The sequence below is a fragment of the Lepisosteus oculatus genome, chromosome 4, assembly GCF_040954835.1.
Source record: "Lepisosteus oculatus isolate fLepOcu1 chromosome 4, fLepOcu1.hap2, whole genome shotgun sequence".
Lineage (NCBI taxonomy): Eukaryota > Metazoa > Chordata > Actinopteri > Semionotiformes > Lepisosteidae > Lepisosteus > Lepisosteus oculatus.
The window spans coordinates 63,173,816-63,198,477 of NC_090699.1; the positions used below are offsets into that span (position 1 = coordinate 63,173,816).

Below are 24,662 nucleotides of genomic sequence, written 5' to 3' on the forward strand. Positions count from 1 at the left end.
CCATGGTGGCAGGAGTGCACGTTTGTGTGTATGGATAAATATGTGGATTTGGAGCATTTTTTTTAATGGAAAATTTGGTCATGGAAAAAGTGCCAAGACTATTTTCCTACTACCTTTGACAGGCGACACCCCCTTGAAGGTTAAACAACTGTACTGCTCCTAGTTTGAAACTAAATTGTAATATATAAATGCCACTCCAAATATTAAAATGCATGCAAGATTCTAGTAGATATGAACATAGGGGAAAGATGATTAATGCAAACCAATCTGTCAGCAAATTATCCTTTGTAAGAAATGTATTTTTTATAGAAATATTCCTCTTTCCCAGATGCACAGTAAAAGGACAGAAGGAAGCCTCGTATAGCAACAGATCCTAAATACAACAGACATGAATTTTAATGAAGAGCTTAGCTGTTAAAAACAAAGTACGTCTTGGTATGTCTAATTCAGCTACATTGGACAGCATTTGAGATTTACCAGCTTCTTTTAAGTACAGTGTTTGTACCATTGCCTACTAAAAAAACTCTTGAGGGTGGTAACAAACCATGCAGGAAAAAATGTAAAATATGCACTTTCAAAAATACACAGGGGAATCCAGTTTTATACTAAAAGAATAAAGACTTTTATTAAGCATTGTAAGTTGCATTCAATTGCCTTCAAATACACCACACCACAATCCATCAACAGTCAGTCAAACCCAACAGTAGTTCATTCTTTTACAATTCACGAGTTAGGTAAAACTCCTTTCAACTTACATCAAGGTAACCTATTTAGCTCTTGCGGGCAGGGGACTGGGGATTACACCGTATTTCTGATCACTAATGTGTGATGAAAAGCATCAGGAGAATTAGATGAAAAAAAGATTTAAGTTATGATTCCGATTCAGAAGTACAGTAAGTTTGAAAACACTAACGTAAACATCAAAATGATTACAAGTTTACTTGCTTATGCTAAACTCTTGATGGGAAGGTCAAGCGTCTTGTTGACTTATTTCCAGCTACAAAAAGGGGGTAATTTAAGATCCAAGCTTTTTTTTAACGTTTTTCTTTTTTTCAGAGATGTTTTGCTAATATGAATGCATAAAACAGCAACAGAGAATAATAATGTATACAGTAATGAATACACCAGGGTTAACAATATTTAAAGTGGCTAGATATTTTTTTTGTAAGTTTTCTTTATTAAATGCAACAGAGGTCAATAATCACAAAAATTTAAGGTTAGAGCAAATCAGTTACTGACTAAACAGTTAACACCTTTTATAGGACTATTACTGATTATTAGCCTTTTAAAATTTTGCAAATGGGCACAGTAATTGTAAGGATGGAAGAAAAAGGACAACATGCATAATAACTACACACCTTTTAAAATTATGAACCATGCAGAAAGTTTAGCTGAAACAGTAGTACTAATGTTCTACATCTGATTCAAGAAACCACATTGTTCATTGATCACGGATGCATGGCAATTTATGACACAAAATGTACCGGAATTTCTCGTTTTATCTTTGCAAGGTCATTTGCATCTTCAGTGATTTTAACTTGTTTCTTGACGTTACTTAAATAGCTAAGAGTATGACGTATACTTAGATCATCAGAACTTAAGCTGCTGTTTTTATTCTACAGTTATTTGATTTTGAAAAAATTCTGCACATTTCAACACAATAAAACCACAAACGGCGATGAATCATATGAGAAATGTGGTTGTGTTTCTTTTTTTCATATCTGTGATTTAAATTCTCAAAAAAAGCATTTACTGTGACACAACACAAAATCAATTACAATGGCTAATATATGGTGCCAGGTACTGAAAGAGTATCTCAACCTATAAGTACTTAAAAGACTGCCAAATGAAAGCATTTCTCAGCTTTTGTATTTCAAGAACAGAAAATAACATTCTGCGTAACCAGTTTGAAACTTGTAAAGATCATTTATGTGGGAGTGAAGTGTCCTACTCCTTTATTGGTACTATCGTACGTGTCACTGGTTTAAAAGTCTTTTGAACCAAAATAAAAAAAGAAAACAAGACATTATTCTTGTATAGACTCGCTGACATCAAAGAGGGATCCGAATTTCAAAAGTCCTCATTTTCTCTTACGGAGAGGAAAAAATGTACTTCAACTGTAGGCTTTCCTTCTTCCCAGATATTCCTAACCCTAAACCTTCCATCATCCTTCACCCTCTCTATAAAAATAGGTTTACTCTTCTTTTTTTAAGACAGAGGCACCCAGAGCTTCGTCTCTGTGGCAGTCATTGTCTGCATTTAGTGCATTTAAATGAGGATTCGTATTGCACATTTTAGAGTCACTGCTCAAGGCACTTTCAGGCTGGTTGGGAGCCCTGCCATCCCCTTTGTTCCTATTCAGCGGGAAAGCTGGTTTACCCTCAACTCCGTTCTCAGCCAGGGACCCGTCTGAAGACGGCGGGGGAGATTTCGATTCCTGTGGCTTCGGCTTCTTTTTCTCTTTAACCACCTCGTTTGCAGAAGCAGCATATGCAGGTTTGCTCTGGTGGGGGAAGGAGGAAAAAAAAAAGAAGAAATATAGAGAAAGGACGCCGCTGAAACCGAAAGATTGCCCGGGAGGGGGAAGGAAAAAAAAAAGAAGAGAAAACTAATCACAATCCCCGACTGATGCCAAGAACGCACTGAATGTATTTGAATAATTCTGTCAGCAGGCTGCCCTGTGTAATCTTCAGGATTGAGTGTTTTCCAATTTCCTTTTCTCCTCGCTGCAGAAGCCTGAATTCAAACTTTACCTTTCGGTGCTCCACGGCAGCTTTCTAAAGGATGTCCCCGGGATCTCTTTCTAACCCCTTTTCACCTGCTGTCTTCCTCGGCTGATCACATTACGGCTTCGGCGGCGCGGCGGCTCAGCAGGAGCGAATGTGCCGCAGGAGACGGGGGCACTCTCGAGCTGCCCCCCCCCGGCACACAGGAGCCCGAGCGCAGCCCCTGCAGCCAAACCCGGCAGCGCCGGGTGACCTGGACTCGAACCAGTCGCATTGCAGCAGCATGACACACTGCCCATTCGAATTCGATCGTCGAAATAGTTCTACCATTTCAGAGCCCCCTGAGCTTTTAAGCTCATAAGCCCTTCCAGGAGAAAGAGGATTGTTTCACAAATAAGCTCCCTTATATCAATCAGGTTTTGAAATTTTACTTTCAGTTTCCTTGAAAAGTTTCCTCTCATATTTGGCAGCTCATTACTAATCTAAACATTACTCTTGTATCATTTCTGCATTTCTAAAAAAAACAAGAGCATTTGTTTTGTATGTATTATAGGTGCTTTGTTTACTTTGACATCAGTGAGCCATTTTGAACTAACTTTACAAATCCTGTCAGAGAGCCGTTTCCACGTGGTTACTGGAGAATACCATGGCAACGTAATACCATTAGTCCAGCAAACGTGCTGTTGCAGACTACCCTGTCCAACGTGTTTACAGATCAAAGATTTCTGTGTGCTGTGTGTTTGTACGGAACAGTGAACTGTCAGAAACCCGTACGTCGCTGAAACTGCCAGATTAACACAAAAGAACAAGCGTCAAGTGTTTCGGCTCGTTTTAGGCGTGTGTGAACTAGTACAACCCCAGAGGCGACTGTGTTGTGAAAACATACCGGGAATATGGGTTTCAACGTCTTTCTCTCATTGTGAATTTCAGATAAGTGACAGCACTTTTCAGTGATATTCTCAGTTTTACTGAACGATGCTATTCCTACCCACAACCTCAGGCGTCTTACCTGGTATGATCCCTGACTCTTGGAACCTCTGCTGTGATACTTGATTCCTCTCCCAAAGGTCCTTATAACTGGAGTTGAAATGACCCCCCTTGGGCGCCTGGTGAATAGAGATCAAATTAAAATAACGTGGGCCTTAGATTGTTGTAAAGAAACATGGTTTTAAACACCCATTTTCCTTTTAAACTTTACAAAAGGAAGAAGACCGAGATCGATACAACCTCCGATATTAACTTCATACCAATCGTTCCATCACCTCGCAAATCATATGTTCTTGGAAAAAAGACCGCGGGATTCGCATCCATGAGGACACACCTCATCGACGCGAGGAATAACTAAAAAAAACTCGAGTAAGCAGAGGCGCCACATCAAACTACGGGACAACTGACGGAAATATCCCTACAGAAGCAAAAGGAAGGCATGGCGGAGAGAGCTCCGTTTTACGTTCGGAAGGGAAGAGGGTTGGGCTCCGTTAGCACAGCAGTTAAAACGCGGGATGGTTTGGGAGCGGGCGTTTTTCCGGCGTGCTTACCCTCTGGCTGGTCCACCAACTGAAACCACCTGGAGAGGGAAGGAACCCCTGCCCCGGCCGCGTCTGCTCCCCGCCCACTGGCCGACCACGGTCCCCGCAATCTCCAGCTTCCCACCCTGGGAAGGGATCGCCTGGAGCCCTGAGGGTGCAGAGTCGCAAAGAAAAAAAAAACAGCTCGATCACAATTCAGGCCTGCCGGGTCCCTGGGCCGCAGCGTGGCACAACCAGTAAAGGTACTTGCTCAAGGTGTGGGTTGAGTTCTACGGGCCTGGGTCTTGCCACTAGCTGACCGTAGCAAGGATCCCCCCCCCATGCAGAAGTTCACAGTGGGCAGAGCGCCGCTGGCTGGCCGGGGCTGGGCGCTTGCTTGCCAGCAAACGGCGACTCCTGCAACTTGGAAGTTACACCGGTAAGAGACACGCCACCCCCTCCAGTCAGGGCCAGCTCATGGTGTGCTAGAGCAGCATGCCAGCCCCGCGTCGACGTACGGTGCCGCCCGGGCCTTACAAACGACTGCGGTCGTCTTGCTTTTCTTGGGCTGGGCTGCCGTAACGCCTCCATTTCCCTTCGGGATCAATAAAGTCTTATCTTATTCATGAAACTAGTCGATATAAAAAAAAAATACAATTAAAAAGAAAGATTCCAGATAAAAAAAAAAAGAAAGATACCTTTAGGAAGAAAGACAAAGCAACGGTACGGATAGCTGTTCCGTTTCCGGAAGACGGATAACGGACGCAAGGACTCACCAGGCAATCCTCTTCCTCTGCCCTGAGGGGGTGGCATCGGAGGCGGGGGGTAGATGTTAGTGGGGTAGAACGGCATGCCGTGTGGCGGGAACGGCAGAGGGTGAGCCGGGCGGGAGAGATTCAGCCCTTCCAAGATACTCTGGCGCATCTTCTCAACCTTCGCAACCTGTTCGGCCTGGTCAAACACAACGAGAGGCTGAGCACAGCTCCCAAGGCTCTGAAGCGTCTCCGGGATGAATACGCAAATGTTCCTGTGTCCCCCTTTCAGGACATTACAGAACCTCTACAATTTAATGTGCACAAATCGGAACCGTGGACGCCGAGCCGAAATGAAACAGGTTCCGACGCAAACACGAGAATGTTATTAAAAACACATTCAAATGTCCTGGACAAACTGAGCTATTTCCTTGTGCCCAGCAAAAGAAAACCTGACATCTGAAAGGTAACAAAATATGTGGCATTCTTCATCTGCTCGTAAAACAGGATTAAAAACAAATAAATCAAGAAAATGGCTTTTTTTAATCTAGAATGGCCAATCCTTTACTACACTCACTCGATTTGTGATCACCAAATTCCCCTTTTCATGGTGCGGCATGTCTGAATAGCATGTCTGAGAATGCAGAACTGCAGGGAGACCCCTCCAACGTGCTCACCTTTCAGCTACGCGGTTTTAAACCCATCACAGGCAGCGCGGCCTCGTACAGCACGTTTACCGCTGAACAGAGGAGGGGCCTGTCCCTCACTGACCCCACAGCGAGCTGCCTGTTGCCAGGAGCTGAGAGAGCCCCGGCGACTAATCCCAACCCCTCTCTACAGGGAAACTCGGCCAACTGTGCACCACTGCTCGGAGAATCCGGGCCACAGTCGGCCAGTGACAGGTTCCAAACCTTAACCCGGGGATCAGAGCGCAGCCCACACTCGGGTGCCCAACCAGAACGCCAAACCTTTCAATGCTCAAGCCTCACTTTGCACAAAATGAAACAGATTGCAAAACAAACACCTTTGTCTTTAGGGATCTCCAATATTTCACGTGCCAAAAGACATGTAAGGAAGACGATATCAGCAAAACTCCGGACAAAGTTAAGCTGTACCAGCAACTCTCAAATGCACAAGACACTTGCATCAAAAACCTATCACTAAAAGGTTGCAAAATGCAACCTGGTACCCTCTACAGCATGCTTTGTGTGTGAACCTTTCACAACCTAAAACTAGACTTTAATTATTTGATACAAACTTTACCTTATGAGGACAATGATATGGCATAACGTAACTGTGAAACTTATATGAAGGGATGCAAGAACTCTCTACAGGCAAAAAGATCTGGATCACGTACCTGACCATCACAGAGGTCAATTAACGGAGCTTTGTCCCTGTTGGCTCTGATGAGTTTACTTTGGAGAAGTTTGCCGTCAAAGTACATCCAGGGACAGCAGTGCTCCCAGGGGACTGGCTGCCCACAGACGTCGTTGGCAAAAAGAGCCATATCTACACCGCTCATAAACAGAGCGGCCAGCTGGACACCTCGAGGATCAAGGCTGTCAATCTGGGAGGGGGAAGGACACCAATTAGTGACAAGGACACCCAGATGTCAGACCTGAATTTTAATTACACAAAACAAAAGGGATATTATATCCGCCCTCTAGCCAAGGTAAAAACAAATACATAAGCATTTACATTAACAGTAATTTAAGGTAACCTGCAGATACAGATTTAATGAGGACTGAGTGGAGAAGTAAAAAGGAACAAGCAGGAGTGAGCTGCACTCTGAAAAGTGTACAAAAAAAACAGCTTTCAGTTGGGGAGCCTCTTTGGGTCTGTGGATCTGAAGAAACCCTCAATAAGGCTCCCCAGATATGTTTCTTTTTTTTAACTTGTCAGCAAAGAATTCACTCCCTACCTGCTCCTATACAAGTTTACCCCTTCGGTTGCCAGGTAGGGACTGAAGAAAATTCAAGAGAAGAGTACAGTTCTTTAACCAGCTAAGGCATCAAAAATAATCCAAACTCACCTTAAGTTCCTGCAGCTGGTCAGGTTCATATAGTTTAGGAGAAAGTGCTTGGGCTAAGAATGCGTCAAGTTCATTGCGACGCAAAATTCGTACTCCTGGCCATTGTAGCATAAACCTGGAATAAAACATATATGGGAACTCGAACTTTATTTTGATAGCTAAGAGTTTTTAGGGTGCTTTTTGGCGGCAAATCAAGTAATACTATGTCAGGTATTTGCTGCTGGTTTATGAATGACTAAAATAATTCAAATAATTGTATTTCTATATCGACCACCTGCCATCTGTGCCATTCATCACGTATTCTTATGTACAGTATTTTAAAATTAAGAATGTATTGAAACAAAACTTATTTCATTACCACCTACAAAATTACACAAAGTTGTTTTTTTACATTTTTGAGGAATAAACCTATATTCCCTCCAAGAGAGCATTTACTCTTTCCTTGAGTGTTAAAAAGTGTACTCCAGTTTATCACTAGCCTGTCCAATAGAAAATACTGTCAACGTGCAAGAGAGAAAAACTTACAGTACAAGATTGGGATGTTAAGGCACATGATGCAACCCATAATGGGCTTTGAAAGCAGGAGACAAATATACATGCAATTATATTCATCTCCGCCAATCTTTCTGCACAGTCCTGTCTGAAAGCCTTTGGCTCGTTTTACAGCCAAAAAAAAGGGGGAAGAAAGACACTTCTCAAAATCGCTTACCGCAACACGCAGCACAGCACCATGAGAGGAGTGGGGACATTGGCTGGATTCAACATGGCTGGAGTATCAGATCTCATGCAGGCCAGGAAAGCCCTCATCCTCCTGTTTTTGTCCTCCACCGCCTTCCCCAGCCACAGCTTCTTCAGGTTGGGACAGGTCCACTCCCGGAAAGGCAGAGCCTCCACAAGTTCTGGGGTGTGGGGAGACTTGCCTTTGTATGCAGCCCATTCCTTTATGATAACTGCGGGATCTAATGTCAAAGATTGGGGAATGTTTAAAGAAAATCATGCATATGTGACTCCCAAGAACAAACCAAGCACATTCTCCCATCCTATTTCAAGCCCAGTTTATGAAGCATGCACCTGTGCTAAATAATGCTTAATAATATAATTGCATGCACAATGCCTTGTTCACATACTTAGCTTGACACCTGTGTAATCTAAGAGCTGGAAAGTCTTCCAAGTTCAGTTTCTTTGGCCTCAGACAGAAGCTCCATAACACTGGTTTTCGTAGGAAAACCCAGACGTATCACACAGATCTCCCTCAGCTCCTGAAAAGCCCGTGTAGATCGCCTGGTTATTTGCCCTCGGTGGGAATAAGGTCTAAGGTTTGCAGGGCACTGAACTTATTCCGACTAAACCCACATGTAATCTCTTGGTTTTTAGGGCTACAAGACGTTCACTCCTAGATTATTGTTCCATGAGGAAGCCCACTTACACTCCGGAAGTCTGTTCCGCCTCAGAGCAAGTCTCTCAGCTTTCTTCTTGGCCTCAGCCAGGCTGAATAAAACACCGTAAACATACTGTCGGATAGGCCTGTACAGCTGAACAGCCGAAGGCAGGTCTTTATTGGCTTCGTCCTCGATGGTGATGGGTATTTTTATCTCACCCTGCAATGTAAACAACAAAAAATGTAAACAACAAAAATATCTGTGCTCAGATCTGAAGTACTGCACTTCAAATGGTGGCTTAAGCTCTTAATTACATATACTTTTTTTGGGGAGGAAAACAACTATATGGTCAGGTGGGTGGGAAAATTCGATATATGTTTTTTTCGTGATGCCTTTTCAGCTTCCTTAATTGCTCAAGTCAACCCAAAGAAACACTTCAATTTATCTGTTCAGCATGCAACTCAATCTGTTGATACATTTCCCTTCACAGTGAGCTAACAGCCATAGGGCAAGTCCAAAGAATATGGAGCACATGCTTCTCTGGGAAGATGCCTTTACTTCCCCAACCTTTGTAAGGACGTGGTAGATATAGGGGTACATCAGGCCCTTCCTGTGTCTGTGTTCAGCCACACGCAGGACCTCTGGGGCCACCACTGGCAAAGGAGGGGTTGTAATGTCCATGTGGTTCCTGGTTGGCATTGACAGGAGAGAGGGGATCTGGGAATTTCCACCATGACTTCCTCTGCCTTCGCCTCCCTGGCCTGCAGATGACACAGACGAATCTTCGGCCTTAAAAGAAAAAACATAGCACAGAATCCTTGTTAAACGGAAAGCATGTGGAAACTTATTTTTTTAAAGACAGCAAAATTGCAACCTCTTCCTTTTTTTTAAAAAAAAAAAACAATACCTTTGCTTGGTCTCCCAGGTCTCTCGCTGGTATACTTTCCGACTGACTTCCTTGTTTTTCCCATCCTCCCTTATGGTCACTTATATGGCTAAAAAATACAAGTCATTTATAATTCATTGACAATGTATTACTCTGTAAACACGATTTTTCCCCACCTTCTTAAAACACAGAACACTGATGGAAACGAACACAGAAGCTTTTGTAATCACCACAGCGTGTGCACAATAAAATTCTTAGACGTTTTCAGATTTAGAAAAATCTCAGGGCAGCCCATAAATGCTTCCAGTGTTTAGGGAATGAATGATGGTGTGTTAACTGTAACAACAGCATAACAAGACACTGGGGCTCTGCAACATCAAGTAAGGGGTAAAACAGGGCAGGTCTACATGCATTCAGTTGTCTTGAAGAATCCTGGATGTTTTCTGCCAAGGCAGAAATGCATTAGGTCACAGGATGTTTGTTTGTTTTTTTGCTGCATGTACACAGCCTTGAAATTTGTCAGCACGAAAACAGAGAAACTAAAAAATGACAAGAAACACAAAGAGCTGGCAAAGCCCAGTGAAAACTAGCTTGCTCTGGCAGCGTGCCAGGAAGGAAGCCATGAACCTGGTTAGCTAATCTGTGGCACGGCACTTGCGACAGCGCTTCTTCACTTTTCAGATGGAATCCATTGCCCACTTGCCGCTTTCTCTCATCACTTTATTTTGCAACCAGGCTGCCCTGTTGCAAAATAATACAGGAGGGCACGGGATAAGAGAGGGGGAGGAGGAATACGCCACCAGTGCTGTGGAGCTGCCATTAAAAACGGTGCGCACAAGCAAAGAATTTAAACAAAAAAACGGCGATCCGCTTACTTGGCAGTGGTGCCGCTGTTTTCGTCGTTTTCTGAAGAGGAGGACGTGGAAGAGGTGTTAAAACAGGCAGGCTCCACGTGGTTCGGACTGGTGCCCTGGGCAGGGTTGATGGGAGAAGACCTCTCATACAGCGGAGTATGTTTCCCTTCATGAGGAATGTTGCTGAAGCTGTTTTGCTCGGGTAGACCTTTCCCCATTGGAGAGTCCAGGTTGAGGCCAGGCTCTGCAAGCGAGGACTGATAGGCATTCTGGCCCGGCAGCTGCTGGACCTGCGAGATCAGGAGCACAGGGAAGCTGACCACACTGTTTTTGATGTCCACGTACGAGGAGAGGCAAGTGGATAAAAACGAAACTTGACAAAACTGGAAAAACGTTGGGGAAAATCTGGACTACAGTAAATGCAAAGACCAGTTTATCAGACATCTACAGTTCGACACAGAAGCCTTGAACCGACAAGTGATGTTGTCTGCAAAACTTATTACACAGTGATGTTTTTTTCGGTTATAATGCCAGAATAAACTCCGACAAACATGTTATTTTAAATGTCAGTGGGGGGAAAAAAATCCGATTTCAACATCAAGGGTATCCACCCTTGGTCCTGGAGAGCTACACACATTTACAAGTTTAAAAAACATACATTTCTAAACACTTACATTCTGAGCACGTGAACAAATGAATTGTTCAATAAAGCATCTCAGAGATTACTGGAATTGGAAACACCAGCCCTGCAGCACTCAAAAATCAGCTGGACAAACATGGACCCAAGTGGACAAACTCACCAAAGCAATGACATAATCCAAGTCCTCACAAATGGATGAATAAAGGGTGAGCTACCGGGACACAGACCTGCTGGACTGTGGCTTTCCAGGGCTATGACCAGACACCACTGAAACACTAGTTCTAAATATACCCACAACCCACCACAGAAAGTTGTCGCATTTAAAGATTTTTTTTATGATAAAATGAGTTCTCTGATCCGCGCCGAATAACGGCTTCCCTCCAACTTAAATTCGGCTGCCCCCCAAAGCATCCACCCCGGAGATTGTAACTGTTCATCACGTTCCAGAGATTTATTGCCGTATCTGCGGCGAGGCACCTCGAGTACTTACTCCAGGCTTTGCAGGAAGAGCCGTCTGTGGAATGTTAAACATCTGAGGAGGTACATATGGTGGCATGGCAGCAGGCACTCCAAACTGATTTGGTCTGACTGTACAGAAAAACAGAAAACTTAATAACTGAGCGCCTTCTTTCCGTACTCAAGAGGAACGCCCACCAGCACAGCTTGAAACACTCCATGCTCTCAGAACCATACAGTCTGGAATCTTTGCCGGTGTCCTGAATGTGATCCTGTATTAAAGACTCCCTGATCAATTAACACGGGGGGGAAAAAAATGACATACCAAACTGTAATTAAGAGCAAATACTTAAGTTCTAAAATAATTTGAAATTCCACGTTCTGTTTCAGAATGGAGTCTTTTCTTCCGCAAATAGTTGGACTAAGTGTCAGGAAAACTAAGAATCTTCTTGTTGCCAAGTACACATTACTTAAAAGCAGCATGCAGTTGGTCTAAAATAAAAATCAGGAGGTAGGGGTTTGGGGACTGGGTCTTCCCTATAAACCCAGCTAGAGTCATTATCCAATGTTCCATTTTTTTTTTCCTTCTTAACAAGAAGTTCTTTTGAAAAAGCACTCTGCTGTTGATGTAATGATTACACTGGGGAGTTTTTCTCAACTTCAATCTGAGGAACATGCAGGCTGTGTAAGAGTCCTTTCTAAAGAAGCCTATTTGTATGCACAGCACATACCAGCCATTCCAAATTGTACAGAAAGTCTCGGGGCAACTCAGAACATTTCACACATCGCTCTGAAAGGGGGGCTGGGTCCTACAAGCTAAAAACTCGCTTTGCTCATCTTAAAAATGCGCAAAACGTACAGAAAGGTTTTCATTTTCAGCCGGAATAAAAAAAAAAGAAAAAGAGGATGAAACGGAGAGATCCCTGCTTTCATCGCCTTCCTTGTTTAACAGGCACTTCTAACTCTTACACAAAAAGCAAACGAGCACTTGGGGATGCCATGGAAACCAGGAAAACTGCTACGAAGACTGATTACAGAAAGCCCTGTTAAGACAGAGGTAACCAGCAGGCAAATTTAAGGTTATAATTAGGAGAATAGTGGGAAACAGGTCTGACTGCCATGCTCTGCCACGATAAGCAGTAAATCAGAACCGTGGCCTCAACAGCTAAGGAGCAAACCATGTCTTAGAATACATCTGCTCTTATTACCTACAACTTTAAAACAAATCACAGCCCTGGTTGCTGTCCTTGAGTATTTTAAACCAGTCATATATCAGGTGAAGGGATAGTGTTTAATCACCAACATTATGCACGGTTAACAACCTCGTGCATCAAACTTACCTAAATAAGGAGAGAACTGTAGGGGTTTGCTGGCGGCAGAGTAGTACTCAACCGCCTTCTTAAATCGGATAACTTTGTCATCAGTTCTGGACTGGAATACAAAATAAGCCAGTTAAAATACAAACCTCCAACCACTTGGCAAAAGCAAGTAACTTCATCCCCCCCAAAAAAATGAGTAAAAACATCTGAATCATGAAAAAGCAGTTAAAGCATCATATCACTGCAATGAAGTTACTTTATGCCCCTTGTTACACATCGCCATATCACTGATTTTCACTGATAAAATGACAGCTTGGTCTATCTTTCCATCAACTTCTTAATTTGAGAACAGTACTACCGGTGGCAAACAAAGGGACGAAAACACAGAAGAGAAAGTCATTTACAAAGTTGAAGATAAAGGTCTTCTAATTTTAGATTTGTCATGACCAAGACAGCATTACTGAAATTCCCATGTTTTGGGAACAGTGCCACAGATAATGGAAGAATAGCTTCAGAAATGCCCTGTGTGACATTTTACTGAACCACACAAGAGTGTTTCAAAGCCTTTGGTTTCCGGGGGGTAAGGAAACACAGACCCAGTCATATGTTTGAAGCTCATATCGAGCTATTCCCTGAAAGAAACCAGGGTGCGATACATGGATCAATAAGCTGCTAACTACCAAAACAAGCTTAATGGGTCTAATGGCATCCTCTTGTTTCTGACTATTCATTATATACTAGATTACAAGTTTTACTCCAAAAAAGTTTTCTTGGAGCTGTTAATATATCACTAGGTAAAAAATAAAATGTGTTCTGCACAAAAAAAGTACAAAAGGCTTAACAAGGCTCAAACCAAGTAGCTTCAAAATACTAGTGTAGGAGAAAGACCCATGATAACTTTCCCAGAATAAAATGTTAACCTTTGCACCTTTTCGAAAAGCCTTACCTGCGAGTGTTTGAAGATGTCTTTGGCGATGACTTCCAAATCATTGACATCATTAATGTTGCGGACATAATCGGCTACTGCCTTAATAACCACATCACAAGGAGGCAGGACTAGCTGGTGTGCACGTACCTGTCACAAAGTGCAGAAGCCAAAAGTTATTTTCTGGAAACATGAATTTAATAGTTCTAAATTTTGGTCAACACTTTAAATTCACATAGTTCATTCCTTAAAATTTAGAACATTTAGAACAGCCAGGTGCAGAGTTGCACTCCAACGGCAGTTGATGTAACAAAGGAATATGATTTAACCCGCTGGAAAAAAAAGCAGACAAAGCATTTGAACACTGCTGTAAAAACGATGGAGTCATCAAAGAAAAATAACAGAGCAGGTGAACAAGCCCTATAACCAGTGCTGCCTCTGCAGAAACAGTTACCTGTCACAAAACAACTAGTCTGAAGTAGACTACATCTGAAACTTTTCAGGTGGGACAGTACAAGAGGTAAAAAGCAAACAAGGAATATCACTTTGAGAAGCTAGCTGCTTCTACAGATAAAGATTTCACACAAACCTTGGATTTTAATCCAAACTGGACAAGATAAAGAGGGATTCATCTCCTGGAATTATTTAACATAGGTATCTTTGCTCTTAAAATGGATTAGGGAGCTGGATTATTAAACCAATGCTTTAGAGCAGTACAGCTGTGAAGGCTCAAGTACAGTTTTCACCAAAAATGTATTAATAAAACTACTACTTGTTTTCTGATTTCTGATAAAATGTAATATTAGAAGATCAATTACTGCTAATGCACTTAAGGCATGTTATTCTTATTAGTGGTTAAATATTCAAAGACCCGATTACAGAAATACAATACCAGAATACCTGCTCAAAATTCCCATTAAATGCAATGTGTGCGATGCCCAGGAAGTCACAGGAGGTCACCGTTTCAACGGGAAGGAGGACTTTTCCTAATCCTAGCCTAAAACGTGCTGCCCTTCGCTTAACCACCCTGGGGGCACTTCACCATTTTCTAATGGATACTGGATAAATCTCTCTCTTACACAAGGGCACAAACCACAAATGCCGCCCCTCCACACAGAGAAAAATGCAGACTCACTAACCACCAAAGCTCCTCAACAAACAAAACCATCTGTCGAGTAATAATGTTGCGCAACAGGCTGCTGCAATGTATTTCCAGGTGAAGTCATTTCTGACGTTACTTCAGCATCTTGCATTTTTTCGACCATATTACATTTCCTAGCTACAACAAAGGATAGATTGTCTCCAACCATTCCACACAGTGATGATAAAGTCTCTCTTTATTCCAGGTTGGCAGGGTAACAATGTCCACTGCGATCAGACAATGAACTGAGTAGAAACAGAAAGGTTTCATGTACTGTAAAGACCCTCCCATCAGCTCCTGACCAGGAAGGAATGGTCAAATCTAACTTGACACTCCAAAAAAATGCAAACCTACCGAGTTTTAATTTCAGAAGGAGAAATATACCAACGCTCCACGAAATGCATATATTTCTTCGATAATCCCTCCATCCAGGTTTTGAAAACTTTTTTAATAGAGACACAAATCACAGCATGTACCTTCGTGTTACAAGAACTATCCTTCACAGTTAAATGACAGACTGTTTCAAAACGGCAGGCTAATAGACTCACAGCCTGCTGTTGTATGAATATTTGATCACCCTGAAAGTCTTGTCAGGAAGGAACCGAGGTGAGACAGCACTGCAATCTGCTTGGTCTTGAATTAGTTTGTAACCCCTAGGCTGTAGTTACTGAAAACCTGCACCTGTTAATGAAATTTAACATTCGTTTAATCTCCTGCTTGTTAGCAAGGCTTAAGCTGACAAAAAACGTCATTTCAGCTGTTGGAAACAATTTGAAAAAAACCCAACCGTATTAAAATGTGTTTTCTGCATTACAGCATTTTCAGTCTGCAAGTTGCCACATTACCTTTAATGATGCTAAAGGATGCTCAGGACCAAGTAAACTCCAGTGAAAGGCAGCTAAATCTTCATCAGGCAGAATGTGATTACCTACAGGCAAAGAAAGAAGCGCTCAGTTTTCAATATGATATAAAGGCATGATTTGGCATTTTCCCATTCCTCCTCTAGAAACATGGCAAAATGTGTACAGGGTGTAAAGATAAGTATTTTGGTGAATGTTTATTTCAGAGCTCCGTACGAGTCGACAAACACTGCCACATTACCATGAACGAGACCGGTTTAGAACGTCTTTAAAGTGGAAGACAAACGGAAAAGAACAACGCTACATCCACTCAACCCGCTGTGAGAAAGCTGTGAACATCTGACATTTACCTGAAACCCCACTTCCCCCACATCTCTGTACACATTAAAACATCTACAGCGCTTGCCACAATAAAGAACCCATGACACAAACCACAACTGCAAATGCAACACGCTGAAACATGCCCGCCAGTCTTCCACGTCCCAGACTGCTTTATTAACACAACTCTGGTTACAAAAACCAATTCAAACAGGGGAAAAAAAAACTTTGAAACGTGATCTTTTGACTTTTGCTCAATTGCACCGATTCACTATTACCTGAATTGTTACAATGAATTGTTGGGTGCCGTATTGCGAAAGTTGCTTCTTTTGATCATTGGTAGCGATTTGTTGCTTTTCCATTTTTCATTATGAGTGGGCATCTGCGTCAGCGAGATGCATAGGAAGAGGTTAAGCTCAATTCCATGATGAGAAGGAAAGAAAAACTTTTTATATATATATACACACTTTGAAGCATGGAAACAACCCTCACATAATAAATTTGGGATAGTTTCCTTAACCATCAGTGGAAAGTGTACAAACTTTTAATGTTTTTATTCAGGTTTGCACAACTAAAAATGTGGTAAGCATTTTGAATACCGCTTCTAAAAGTCTTCTGTGCTTGGATAGTGTAATTCTTCAGGGAAGGAGACAAACAGTATTATCACATTGCCATTCAAGACGGGATACCACAAAGCAGTGATGCAGGAGTGTGGCCTTTAAATTTAGGGATACCATTTTCTTCCTTCAAACCACTGAATTCTGAAGAAAATACACCGATCTGAGGAGTGTAGCGTCAGTATTTGAATTCAACTGGTTATACCAATCCATATTGGCAAGGCTCCGTTTCGGAAGTCGTTAGGTTCTGCAGACAATGCTAAATCTTACAAATGCCTGCTTGGCCAAAGGAGTAATTGCTAAGCACTGTTCAATATCAACAATGTAAAACTGCCACAACCTGAAATTCAACTGGAATTACAGGCTACAAATATTTGTTACAAGCTCACAATTTCACAAATCATTTTACCTTAATGTAAAGCAAGCAAGTCTTTTTTGGATTCAATATTTTTAATCAAACCAAAGTATGCATCCAGACTTTTCTATGGCTTAATACTTAATTTCTGTTCAAATGTCTGATAATTTTCATCATACAAAGGACTTCAATGACAATAGTTAATTTGCTACACAAACCTAACTTATTGCTTTGAAAATTAAATTGAGATGCAGAACTGCTACACAAATGAAAATCCTGTTTCTATTCCCGTCTTTAAGATGACACTTAATGCAATTTGAAAAGTGACAGATCACAACTTTAAGCCAACACAAGGCTCTATTCCTGGCCTTAAATCCTTTGATACAACGTTACACCTTAAAACCAGATTTCCAATACAGGTGTACACACATTTGTATTCCTCTTCCGTTTCTGACTACTGAAAAAATGAATTGCTCTTACAAGATGAAATTTCAAAATAAACACTCAATGGAGCTCGGCTGAAAAGAAAATAGTTTCTTATACAATGTAAAAAAAAAGTATTTTTTTGTTCTCTAGCTTTTAAACACAACAAATATGCAAAAAAAAACTGATTTTCTAGCAGTTGTGGCTAATTTTGTTTAATTACTATAATAAAGCTTGACTGGATTAATGTCATGATCCTAACAGTGCTGTTATTTTATACCATCACAGCCCTTATGGACACTGTGGATCTTTCCTTTCGGGCTATGATTAACGTTAGCAGTAGGAGATCACATGGGAGAAGAAAAATCAATATGCAATGTCATAACAGGTGGAGCCAAATTCAACCAAGAGGTAAAAAAATAAGGATTCACATTTATGTGATGAAAATTGTTCCCAATAACCTTTCTATTGAATACTCTGCTACAAAATTAATTCCAAGACAAAGAAAGAGTATTCTATTTACTCTTAAGTTAAATGCAAATGTAGAAAAATGGGTTTAGCGCTAAACAAAATACAATTTACACACACCAGTGTCTGAGACAGCCAGATGAACATGAGAACAACCGAGCAAACAAATCATGGCAATTTTTTTTGAGACCCAGAGTGACTGGTGTTCTTTAGTAATATGTCGATTGAAGTTCAAACTTGAAAAATAAATCCTAGAAATATTAAACCGGCAATAAGCTAGAATGCATACCATCCACTCAAATATGAAATTGCTGGCTCACACATAAAGGCTTCAGCAAAATCCACAAATCCCCATAATAACTAGAAATAATGTTTTAATTACTGAATCTGCAGTCTACTTTTTTTCCTCCCTCTCTACTAACAGATTCGACTATAAAATGAATTTAGGTTACAAAGATCAGGTTAAAACCTGCTAATCCAGTCAAGAGTTGTGCCTTTAATAGCCTTAAGTTACAAAATCCGTGTGATATTTAACCAAGATTGTCTCCTCTTTCAAAGTCTTTCAGATATTTTTATCTTTATAGCCTTTAGTACACCTGTTATATCACTAAAAATAAATTACATTGTTTGATAGTAACCAAATCTGTTAACTTTTAAATGTGATAAAGCCTGGACAGTTAGGTGATCACATCATCAATCTCCAAAGCTTTCTACATGGAGGATCTTTAATTATATCTGTAAAAAACAGGATTTTTGGTGAGGCTCAAAAGCACCAAAAATAAAATCATGGGGAGTGTTGAACAGATATTAGGATGTTCTGGTGTGTGCTACATTTATAACCTTTTACTAATTTTTGAATAACTTCAGGACTATGGAGCTGTTGGTTTCATGGCTTCTTAAAAAAATTCTTGTTCTTAGTTTGACTGCTATCAGCACTGTAATGTACCATCCGATCTCAACACGCTTCACCTGGTGGAAGAAAACTGATCCGATTTTCTCTTTGAAGCAAGAACAAACAGAGGAAAGTATTCAAGAACAAATATAAAGACAGAAGAAAATGGGCACAAAACACTGAATGAGGGCACAGAACAATGCCACTAGTGTACAAATATCCTTCAGTAAAACAGCTTAAAAGTGCCCCTTGCCATGCCAACATCAAAGACCAACACCAAGGGGATATTAGTGTCACACATTGAGGAACTAATATTCTGAATCTGGAGCCCTTTTGGTGTCTCCTTCCATAATAAAAAGCGTTTCGAATGCTGCTACAGAATATTAAAGGTATTCATAGAAAAGGAAACCAGGCGAAACAATGAGGCTGCTAGGCCAACAAACTATTTTCCAACAAACATATTTAGTGTGAAAGTAACAAGGAGAGGCCTCAGAATTAACTCGTCTTTCCTTAGCACTAGTACAATAGGCCAGATACGCAAATAAATGCCTTCATACATGGCTTAATCAAAACAGCAACCAGCTAAAACTCCATGTTCTAGCCGATGGCATGCTTTCTTGCACTGGAAAACGATATCGAAGAAGGAATTAGTCACCCACCTAACAGTGCGGCGAAGATTACAAAGCGATTTGGATGCAGGTCGAGCTGCTTGGCAACTTCGTGCATCAGATACTGGCTGGTGGTGAGGCTCTTCCCATTCCTGCTCAGTTTCAGGGCATGGGCACTGAAGTAGTAGGGGATGTTACACAAGGCGTAATCGGAGTCGTACGCCACCAAACCATGGAAACCGTTCTCCCGGCATAATGCAATCACTTCCTGATGGTGATCCTCAATACTCTGGGCAACCTGCAATATTAAGAGAGAAATCAAGGTGAAACGACTAACAAATACGACACACCAGGCTGCGAGCTCCAGACAACAAGCTCTACTGTTAAAAACAATTAATGAAATAACAGATTGGGAGGATTCATTAAGAACACCCGGACTGACTTCTACATGCTTGCAATCCGAGAGTTTAGCAGGGCCGAATTGACCTGCCTAGGTGTAATTGGAGCTTAATATATACTGGTGTTAAAACTCTTAAGCACATATATGTTTCTTGGTAGCTGGCTAACAGGAGAAGCAAAGGTTGCTACAGTTAAGTGTAACTCCACCTCAGGTATTCTACAAGAAAAAAAAAAGACAGCCAAAACTGTTATCCTTTAAATGTAGTGAAAAGACCAAGTTGTGTTTTGAGAACTGAAGTCATGTAAATGCTAGGTGGATTGTAAGATGATCCAAGATAAAGGAAATCGGGTTAAATTCAGCGATTAGGACGTTTTTAGAAAATATTGACCTACTTAATTTAAACCTGATCATGGCTGAATTAATACTTCCAATATTTTTTGTATTGCAACTTCTCCTTCAGTAGATCACTACGCTTACACTTGTACATCAAGAGAATAAAAGCAGACATGAACAGAGGGAGGGCATGCTTTTAAAAGCAAAAACAAAAACGTTTTGGCTGGAGCCTTCTTCCAGTGTGCGAAAAATTACACAGACCCTTGATCAAAACAAATCTGAATAATGATCAGGCTGATCGGAGAAGGTCTGTAGCTTCTCCACAGCCTTTTCATGACAATACCCTAGACGATCTATTTTTAAAAGCTGCACATTGTTCAGCCACAAAGTGGGTCAGGCAATTCATGAATCGTTTTTTCAGAAACTGTAACAGTTTCTCCATTCCGAAGTGAGGCCTGCATGCCCATTCTAGGCCTGCCTGCTATACTTAACAGCAGAAGTGACGTGTAAAAACAGCACGGAGCCAATCGGCAGACTGCGCTTCCAACATAACTATACCCAAGGCATCCCATGAACAGCCTATTGGAGTAGGCAGAAGGTGGGACTTCCAGCATCATACCAGATTTTTCTGCAGTCCTCCCCGATCATAAAAAGGTGACTTGAAAGCTTCTCAAACCGGCATGTTTTGGACTGCACACGTAACTGGCACGCTGACAGCAGGTCAATAAATTATTCTGTACGAATGAACGGCACCTACAATGATCCCTTTCCCTTTGCCAAGCTTCTGAACGTGATTATCACATCCATCTCTGAAATATACATTTAGCTCAGAGCACTGGGATTTAAACTCTGCCTGGGTGTAATGCTAAACAAATCTGCTGTACAAACACGTCAACTGGCTCAGGGAAGGGGGCTGTTTCGAGAAGAATAGGTGTGCAGAAACCCACTAGTCAAAGTCTTAGTAAAACCCTGGAAAAGGGCTTAAAACTCAAAAATATTCTGATAGCTATGCCATCCAATCTGGCATAATAGAATTACAACTTTCAGAGCAAGAGAAATAGATGGGAGCTATTTTTAAAGGCAAGCTACAAGCAACAACGCTGTCAGACCATACAGATATTACAGTTCAGGAACATACAGCAGAGAAATAGTGTAGTTATTTAAATACTAGTTTTTATCATCTTCCCGTGAAGAGCTTTTCCCGAACTTTGTGAGCAAGGTAGACACGAAACAGTGTTTTAGTGAACCTATACACGAGTCTGCAGAAGTTCATTCATCTCTGACAGTACACACAAGGCTTCCACGTTATAGGAAATTCACTTTCCACCCTGTTGTGTTACTACAGCTCTGTCGTGGTTTGGGATGCCTCAGTTATTAAAGGTAGTCTTTGCTCGTGTGCAATGAAGGCTGATATGCAAACTGTATAAATATGAAGGCTCACTCTATCTGAGGAGGATTGAAAAGGCTAGACAGCGTGCATGATCTTTATACTTTTCCGGATACTGAAAACGGTGGATGACCACTGAAGACACGTCGTCAAGGGTGGCGAAAACAGCTGGTGTCCTTCATCGCACCCTTTCAGAGATGTCTCTTCCTCCAAGACGTCACACGCAATGTTGTCAATACAGGGGTTGGGGAGGAGGGGGGTAAGAGGTCAAGACGTGGCCGGGTCACCAACGACCTTCCTCATCATATCGATCAGCAATAAAAGCGAAGAGCGGAAGAAAAAAAAAAACCCAGCGACCGGCCTCTGCATGCCTTCCGTCGGGCGATCAATCTGGTCTTCCTGACTTCTCTGAAAGACGCTGCTATCTCTTGTTGTTTGCCCCTCGGGGTGGGTAAGGGAGGAGGAGGAGGGGGGGTAGTTTTAATAAGATGCACAGGCAGGGGCAAGAACAGAATCGGGAGTTTTTTTTAAAAAAATACGTGTCCGGATGAACACTTCAGACTGACACCTTGGATTCTTTTTTTTTTAATATATATATACACCGACCTCGCCTTTGGAGGCCCGACAGGCGACTCTTTTCCCTACGACCGTCTTAAACGACCCTCCACCTCCACCCCCCCCCTCGCCGCCGTAACGCGTTAAAACTCGGGGCCGCCGGGGACCCCCCCCTTCCACTTACCCCGATGTGAAACCGGAGCAGTGCCAGCCGGATGCAGTGGGCCATGCACACCGGCGGCAGGAACCAGACCTTGGGCGGCGGGGTGCCCTTATTCTGGACGTGGCTGACGATCTGCTGCGCCGTCTGCCTCTCGTTCACCTGCCGCTTGACCCACTCGTGAAGCCGGCCCTTCTCCAGGGCGCCATTGAAGCACACCAGCAGCTCGATGTTGCCGTTGAAGCAGGCCTTGGCCAGGGCGGCCAGGTAGCCGAGCATGTGATTCCACTGCCCCCCGCTCACCCAGTCGGTGTAAAAGCCGCCGTAAAGTCGGTGGAGGCAGTTTTCGGCGTCCACCAGCAGCCGGAGGGGGCTCTGGGGTGGTCTCTGGCGGCCGCCGCCGACCAGGCTACCCCGAGCCAGTTTCTGAAGCTCCACCGGCACCACGGCGGTCGGGCAGTGCTTTTCGATATATTCTTGGAAACCCTGCACGCCCATAATGGCTGCCTGTAGGGAGGAAAGGAGGAAAAAAAAATCAAAATCGATTTAAAATTGGAAGGAAAAAAAAAAAAGCGGTGGGGATGTTTTGTCCTCCGGTTCGTTGGTCGGTTTGTTTGTTTTGTTTCTTTGCTTTTTGTCAGAAAAAAAGAAAAAAAATCACCAAACGGGGGGTGGGGGGGGGAATTTAAATGAGTAAACAAATTCCCTCGTTATTCCTGAACGGATTAAAACGTTGCCGCTGTGGTTGTTGTTGTTTTTTTTTTTTTTGGAAGAGAGAAGAGAGAGGAGGAGGAAAAAAAAAAAAGAATCCTGTGTGGGGAAAGCAAAAAAAAAAAATCAAATCGGGTTGTTACAGATGCATTTGTTAAATTTTGTTGGTTTTTTTTTGGTGAGTTATTTTTTTTGGTTCATGGCCGCTGGCCGCCATGTGCTGTCTCACGGAGCCATGTCTCTGGATGTGTCTGGAGTGCGGGGAGAAAGAGCCTCAGTGACGCAGGGCACGTACGGTGCGCAGGGGGCGGGGCCAGCGCGCCGGGGCAGCGCAGAGCCCAGATGTGCCGAGCGCGTGTGCTGCGCCCTGGAGTCGCCAGCCGGGCGAAGAATGGTCTCATTATACTGTATATATATATGTCCATATACACATGATATGTGCACACACACGCTGTATAATTCTAGGATGCGGTAAGTAATATAATGCATAAATAGTGTGATATTCCATTCTGGGTAAAATAAAAGAAGCTGGGTAAAGTCCATTTTAAAAAATAAAAAAAGCTGGGTAAAACGCATTGCTGCTGCTCCAGCGTTTTTTTCCTAAAGATAATGAATATTTCTGGGTTGTTGTTTTTTTTTTTTGGGGGGGGGGAGGGAGGCCGAGGGAAATAAAACTTCTTTGGAGATGCCGGATGGCTTTCGCGTCTGCTCGTGTTTTGTACGTTGTGGGTTTTTTTCCCCTGACATAAGCAAAAAAAAAAAAAGGAATCGCCCGCTTTTTATAGTCATCCTGCTGTTCACCACCAGTCCCGTGCAAGGTGATCAAAACAGGTCTGTGGGAACTGGAATACTGTTAAGTCACTTTAGAAGATTTTGTATGGCTTTGGCGAGATTGTCTAATTACTAAACGTCTCTGAATCCAATTCTGTCCTTTAACAAGGTTTTTCATTAACTACTCCCTAATCCTTGCGATACTCCATCGACTAGATTCTGGTACTGTAGACCTGTAGTTTCAAAACACAGTATGTGAAAGTGCCTTAAAATTACTAGTGCTGTCTCTTATACATTACGTTTGACACCGATGCTGTACACGGCTCTCCAGACCTATCCAAACACAATGTATCAAGTTAATTTAACGTTTAAACTAATACTAGTATCAACGTGCTATTATTATTGAATTGAATAACACAATCAATCTCACTTTGGGATCAATAAAGTCTTTTCTAATGTAAGTAGCGTGACATTGTGAAAAAATTTAATTTGAAATTTTGTCCGCGTCTTTTTCACCTCTGGAGAAGAAAAAAAAAATCAAGTCAGGATAATACAGTACCACCTAGTGGAAGTTTAGCATAAAGCAGAAGTTCTAATTAAACTTACCTTGAACACAATCAAAGTCATCAATCATCAATAAGAAGGAATCCGTCTTGTCCGATTTCCCTCTATTATTGCTGTTTGGTCAGATGTTTATTGCTTAAAGGAAAACCACATTGATATGCACTATCTTTAAGTGAATTGAAAAAGACAACCCACTGCAGTACAAACTATGCAATCCCCAAATAAAATATTAATGAAATAATTATTAACATCACCAATATTTTTTCTTTTCCTTATTGGAGTTGCAACAAAAGCAAATTTATGGAATAAAACATACTAGAAGGTAAACTTGATTCTCTGTTTGAGTGCATCCTATTGTAGTGATATAGCCTAATTCAATGGCTGACTATGTCACAATACTACGAGGTCAAAGAAAAAGATCCTCCTGCTACTGTGGGGACATTGTTAAAATTCAAAAGAGTGGTTTGCCCTCTTTCAATACATTCTATATATATATATAATAAAGTAAAAATGAAAACGTGACTTTCCTCTCATTCAACTGGACGCAGAACACAGCATCTCCCCCATCAACCACAACAAAGCAAAAATAAAAAGGTAAAAACAGTACACAAGACAAACTTCG

General features: G+C 42.0%; 1 protein-coding gene across 1 annotated transcript; it reads right to left on the reverse strand.

Moving 5' to 3' along the window:
* Positions 1-598: 598 nt before the first annotated feature.
* On the reverse strand, positions 599-22,974 carry LOC102694743 (constitutive coactivator of PPAR-gamma-like protein 1). Its single transcript, XM_015348261.2, has 17 exons — positions 22,019-22,974; positions 19,211-19,457; positions 15,464-15,546; positions 13,499-13,627; positions 12,574-12,664; positions 11,268-11,365; positions 10,159-10,427; positions 9,305-9,392; positions 8,965-9,186; positions 8,445-8,616; positions 7,728-7,977; positions 7,019-7,133; positions 6,344-6,553; positions 5,011-5,185; positions 4,265-4,403; positions 3,736-3,832; positions 599-2,503 (listed from the first exon to the last, which is right to left on the reverse strand). Exons 1-17 carry the CDS (start codon positions 22,490-22,492, stop codon positions 2,195-2,197), a joined length of 3,168 nt encoding a protein of 1,055 aa, XP_015203747.1. The 5' UTR covers positions 22,493-22,974; the 3' UTR covers positions 599-2,194.
* Positions 22,975-24,662: the final 1,688 nt, after the last annotated feature.